The 5,950-nt window shown below is 35.3% G+C and overlaps 1 protein-coding gene across 3 annotated transcripts; it reads left to right on the forward strand.

Annotated features, from left to right (window-relative positions):
* LOC130745158 (uncharacterized) lies at positions 1–4,298 on the forward strand. 3 transcript variants are annotated; one of them, XM_057597300.1, is made up of 12 exons: positions 1–655; positions 1,060–1,174; positions 1,351–1,496; positions 1,824–1,961; positions 2,055–2,157; positions 2,253–2,351; positions 2,451–2,513; positions 2,635–2,856; positions 2,964–3,011; positions 3,258–3,296; positions 3,876–3,932; positions 4,011–4,298. In XM_057597300.1, the coding sequence occupies exons 1-12, from the start codon at positions 261–263 to the stop codon at positions 4,119–4,121; spliced, it is 1,536 nt and encodes a 511-aa protein (XP_057453283.1). In that variant the 5' UTR covers positions 1–260; the 3' UTR covers positions 4,122–4,298. The 3 variants fall into 3 exon arrangements, with proteins under 3 accessions (XP_057453283.1, XP_057453282.1, XP_057453284.1); XM_057597299.1 differs by having other exon boundaries at positions 3–655; positions 1,039–1,174; XM_057597301.1 differs by having other exon boundaries at positions 7–655; positions 1,039–1,174; positions 4,025–4,298.
* The last annotated feature ends 1,652 nt before the right edge of the window (positions 4,299–5,950 follow it).

The following is a 5,950-nucleotide window of genomic DNA, read 5'->3' on the forward strand; positions in this document are numbered from 1 at the left end:
AAGCTTATAATCTCAGTTGACTTGTTCCCCATTCTGATTCTTCTACGAAATTACTCTAGTTTTATATCTTCAAGTAACAGAAATTAGTGAAGCATCACGGAAAATCATGCAAATAAAAGTTAAAACTAGAACCATATAAGGTTTAACATTCTTCCTCGGTTCCAACCATTATAACTTGCAGTCAAATGTTTAGGACATAGATATAGCTCTCTTTGTTTGTTCGATACAGTTAGTTAACCAAGTTTTGGATTTTGGCCTAAATGCTTGTTTATGGGGTGTCTTTATTGGAGCTAAATTGGCTTCTTGGGTTGCTTGGTTTGGCAAAAAAGAAAGCACCCAATATTTCTGATCAGAGCAGCAACACTAGTGACACTGAGCCGTGGTCCCTGCTGTTCATTTTGCTGGCAATTGTGGTTGGCCTTGGGTGGTTGCACTTTCATCAGTTGGATGAAAACAGAGAGCACAGTCCTAGTGTTAATGAGCAGGAGGAGCACAGCAGTGGTGAATCAAGTTCTAGCCATTATTTTGATGAGGATCCGCAGCTCCGTCCGCTGACCGCCACCCGTGGAGGCGCTGCAGGGAGACGTGGTGCTTGTACCTTGTGCGGCAATCTAAGCACCACAAGATGCTCACGCTGCAAGGTTGCAAGATATTGGTAAGCATAAATGAAATATTTCACGACCCATTATATCACTCATTTTTCTTCGGATGTGAGTGGATTTGGGTCTCAACATATTTTTTCCCTAAATCATGATGGGAGTAACATTTTTCTACGGGTTATTTTTATATTGTATCTAAACATGTAAAAAAGTCTTGCTAAGGAGTGTCTTAAACACACCGTAAGGTTAAGCACTGTCTCAGAAACACCTATTAAAGACACTTGCGAAAAAAATAAGTTGTTCAATGCATTGTTAATTTTAGAAGTGTTTTATTTTTGTATCTGAGTACCTTCATGACACTAAATAGCATTTGTCAAAAAACAAAAATGTCAATGAAGACTTTTATGAATTTATATAATTTGTTTATTGATTTTGTTAGCTCAATGAATTGCCAAATTAGTCATTGGAGGTCAGGGCATCAATATGAGTGCTGTGAAATAGAGACTGAGGCGGATCAAGCAAGAGATGTCCATGATCATGGTTCTACTTCTATGCTTGTTGAGAAGCCTGAAATGGTAAGGTTTCTATTATAAGGAACTTGTGGGCTTTAGGCTCAACGCCTCTACTTGGTTTTCTAGGTCAATTTTGTCATATGCTACTTGAAGACAATAGTCACAACTAGCTTTAGTGTGAAAGCTCTAGTTAATGAAAATAAAGAGCAACATGCACTTAAGGACATATGTTGTGACAGGAGAGTATCTCTAATCCATCCCAAGGAGATGTAGTTGAGTCTTCAGATGTGTCCAGTGGCAGTGATGTCAACAAATTTCATGGTTGTGAAGTATGTGGTAGCTCAACTACCACAAAATGTCCACAATGCAAAGCCGTCAAATACTGGTTAGTCTCAAAATCATTTTCCTTTTTTTTTCCTCCCTTACTTCAACTTTTCACTTCCTTCTCACATTAAAATTTCAAATTTACTATGTAACTTTTTCTTTATCAAATTCTCTTTACCTTAAGGCTTAAACTTCAAAATTAAATGTACAGATTAAACTTGAGCTGAGACCCGATAGAAATTGTTGATCTGAGGAGAGAGATGAAAATAAAAATTTCACTTTACAAGATCACATGAAATTTTAACATGAGTTAGCCAATGTATTATTGTATTTTTGCTTGGATGTTTCATGCTTTTGTTGAGTTTCTTTAAAAAAAAAATCATTTCAGCTCATTGAAGTGTTTGATTATGGATCGAAGATGGCATAAAAATCATTGCATTGCAATGGACGTGAATTCATCCCCAACAGAAACACCTGATAGAAATAATAGGGAAAGATATTTTGAGGAAGAAGCAACAAAGTCAAGGTAATTTTTCTTTTCTTCATTTGTGTTCTTGATGTTAAGTCCATAAGACCATAAACTTCAAACTGAGGATCCTGTTTTCGGTGTTTTGGTAAGGAATGAGATTTTTTGGCTTAGATCAGAGTGTGACAAGTGGAAAAAGAAAGCAAATTTGTCTAGAGAAACATTGCAAAGCTTCAAGGAAGAATCAGAACACCAGGTATTTGATAAAATGACATGTCCCACATCAACTGGGGCATGTCTAAGAAATATAAACATTTTAGGACCAAATTTACCCCTTTTGTCATTTTGCAGTTGTCTGTGTTGGAAAATGAAAAGGAATCAATGTTTAATGCTGAGAAGAAAGCTTGCAATATGATTCATAGTTTACAGGAGAGGCTAAACCATATGCAGGTTTTGAATGTGACTAATTATGTTTTTCATTGTTAATAATTGTGCTATTCTTTTTGTACCAAAATATGTGATTAAATTAATTTCTTAACAACCACACAGATTAAAGTGCAAGAAAGCACTGCAGAGAAGATAAAGCTTGAAGAACATTTACAAACTTTAGAGGTCTGTTTTTTTTTCTCTTTCCAATTTTTTTATTTGTAGGTTTCATTGATTGATGAAAGAAAACCATATGTTTCTAATTGTTTTGACTCAATGTTCAATATTAGCTATTGTTTATCTGCAGAGTGAATGTGCTAAGCTGAAGACAAAATTTCAAGAAGAGCATAAACATGCTCAATATCTCAAAGTGCAGGCTGACAAGAATCATGAGGCTGGACGAATTGCCAAAGAAGAAGTTGAAGCCATTAGACAAGAGCTTCAAGAAGAGCGTGAACATGTCCTGCGTCTTAAAGAGGATTTTCTTAGAGATGTTGCATTTGCTGAATCTAGAGCTGATTTTGCTGAGGTAACTTATTGGTATCTCAATTATTCTACTAGTTGGTTCCAAATATTTCTAATTTAGGTGAATGTTTTGTAAGACTTATATCTTCTGCTCTTGGTTTGTTTACTCAGGCAAAACTAAATGATCTTCGTAAGAAAATCAGGTTGACAGATTATAAGGTGAATATATTTTAAGCTTTGCTTTTGTTTATGTTCCCAAATATCTCAGTTGCGTATATGGTGATGTGAATTGTTAGTAAAAGAATATCAATGCCTTTTATGAAGACATTTTGGAATCCAAAAGTTAATTAGGTTCTTTTCTTTCTTATCATTATGGTGACTTATGAACTTGAGCCTTTTTAACATTTTCACACTGCATTGTCGCATCTGAAACATTTGCATTTCTGATTTCTTTGTTCTGTTCAGGTTCCTATTGTGAAAGATAGTCTGGGAAGACCTGCTATGGTAAGCTTTTAAGTTTTCCTATGAAAAACTCTGGCTAAGTTAAAGAAAACCTATACGACCCACTAAAAATTTAGTTGTGAGTTGTGACTACTTAACAAGTCCAGCTATCATGATTACTCAAGTGGACATACAGTATAAAGAAATGGTTTTCATTTCATAGAATATTGTTCATTGACTGATCCTTGTTTCTCTGAGTTCTATATAAAATGTAATGGAAATTGAAAATAAGACTAACATCACTAAGGTCAAATAACTAATTGAAAACTGATCTAGAAGTTGGCTATAAAGATTAGAGAGTAACAACCACAACAACAATGAAAGCATTATCCTACGAAGTGAGCTCGGATATATAGACCACTTGATCCATATTAAACATACGGTAAGTATTATGTTAGTTGTCGCCGGCCTAACACAACCTCCCTCCTTTATCCATGCTTAGGTTCGACTATGACACACCATAGGCAGAGTTAACATGTTAGAGAGTTAATAATAAAGTATGTCTTATGGGTCCTACATTGTTAACTTTAACTCATTCAACTCTGCATTGATAAACCTGAAATGATTTCGTATGAAATGTAGGCATGCACTATATGCTTGACCAATGAACAAGACATGGCTTTTGGGTGTGGGCATATGGTGAGCTCTTCCAAACAGATTATGTTCTCTTTTTGTTTAATTTTTTTTCATATTGCTTTATCAATGATGACTATTAAGAAATTCTTTTGCAGACTTGCAGAGACTGTGGGTCAAAATTATCAAAGTGTCCTATATGCCGTGAGCAGATCACAAATCATATCAAGCTGTTTCCTGGTTGAGAAAATTTAGGAGCTTATATATTATTTTCTGGGAACCAATTGTAATTTGTACTTATAATCCTGTAAAAAGTTTCTCATCAATGTTACATGTAATATATTTCATATGTGTTATAGTTCTACATGTACATTCCAAGGCTATTCATACCATGATTGAGTATTATAACATACTTATTACTTACTCCTGCAATGGGAAGATATAAACACAGTTACTTTCAACTCAATATTTTGCTGGCTGGAATTGCAAAACTGGATGTATAATTGGAAAGCAATAAGAAAACTTATCTAAGGAGTGCTAGTTTTTGACAGAGGGTGTATATATATAATTGACATCAATTATATAATTGGAAACCCATTCTATGCCTCCAAGCGGTGCACTAGAAGGATATTACTAATTGATTATCTGGACATTGCCTTACTTTTCCTTATCTATTTGTAGGCTGCAAATCTTCTTTACACGTTGATTTGCTGGCATTGTCATGGGCATTCCTTGTATTGTCTTTGCTCTGATACTATCCTGTTTCTTTCTTCCTCTGTTTTTATCCTTTTTCTTCTTTTTTCTTTGTAATGGGTGGCACCCCTTGTGCCTTTATTATTAATATTATTATGGCTTATCCAAAAAAAACAGGCAGCCGGTCTGGTTTTGATTTGGCGGCTCACCTTCCTCAGGCGGCAACACAAGAGACATAGTCTCGTGGTTTGGATAAACTATTCGTGGCACATTATGATCACTAACATTGGAAGAGTTGTTATTGTCCTTGGAGGACTTGTTCTAGGTTGGAAACCAGTGCCATTACGGATGTCAATGAGTACGGGTGGGCATGAATAGTATATACTCACCACCCGCTCCATATGTAAAAATTTATACTCGTACCCGCTCCATACCCACATGGATATCCATGAAGTGGATTTTAACCGGATTTTAAAATATTTGTGGATATCCATGGGCACCTGACACCCATGAACATAAATGAATTCACATATATTTATTCAAAAGAAAATCATATTAAAAATAAAATTTAAGATTGAACTTTACAGTCAATCAATGTGTATAGGAAAATACTTCTTTTCTACCGTTTTTTGGGTCTATGAGCTTCTTTTTACCATTACCATTGTAAAAGTTTACTGGAAAGATAACTATAACCCAAACACAAATTCATTAGATATTTAATATATATCTATGTATATACATATAAAAAATATTTTAATATTTTATATATCGGGTGGGTATCCACGGGTATGGATACATCAATATTCGTACCCGCCCCATTAATAAATAGATAATGGAAATATCCATTAAATAAATCTGTGGATACCCGTGAGCGTGGGTAATTTTACCCATAGCGGGTTTTTATCAGCGGGTATCCACGGGTGTTGTAACGCCCCGATTTCTCGAGTGTCACACAGTAAACCACACGTCACCATTTTCGTAAAGAATTTTCGTCGTTCAATTAATTAATCTTTAATTACTGACAAGATTCTTTTTATAAACACTCTTCGAAATTTAAGTGTACAAACTCGCGGAAATGAATAACAACATAAACTTCTAAAATAAACAACTCTTTAAATAAAAGTAATAATCCAACAGTACATAATCCGAAACCACGGGCTAAGGCCCAAAATCAAGATACATCAAATAATCTCTGAAAAATAAAACTAGTACAGAATAGTTCAGAACTACGTATCACTCGACCCCCAACAAAACAAACATCACTCACTCCTCAAGCCACCCGCAAAGTCTCTAACGCTTCTTGACTGGGACCTTGACTTCTGGCTCAGCACGGTCATCCTTCTTCTCTGCCTCCACTAGTATAGAAGCTTCAGCAACGGATGGTAGGGCAG

Source organism: Lotus japonicus, chromosome 3 (genome assembly GCF_012489685.1).
Source record: "Lotus japonicus ecotype B-129 chromosome 3, LjGifu_v1.2".
Classification (NCBI taxonomy): domain Eukaryota; kingdom Viridiplantae; phylum Streptophyta; class Magnoliopsida; order Fabales; family Fabaceae; genus Lotus; species Lotus japonicus.

What these genes read in the sequence shown, in the direction of transcription:
- LOC130745158 (XM_057597299.1), top strand. Translation starts at nt 261, where the DNA reads ATGCTTGTTTATGGGGTGTCTTTATTGGAGCTAAATTGGCTTCTTGGG. An exon ending in CTAGAGCTGATTTTGCTGAG is followed by an intron (nt 2,857 to 2,963) that starts GTAACTTATTGG and finishes TTGTTTACTCAG; the next exon opens with GCAAAACTAAATGATCTTCG. An exon ending in GTCTGGGAAGACCTGCTATG is followed by an intron (nt 3,297 to 3,875) that starts GTAAGCTTTTAA and finishes TATGAAATGTAG; the next exon opens with GCATGCACTATATGCTTGAC.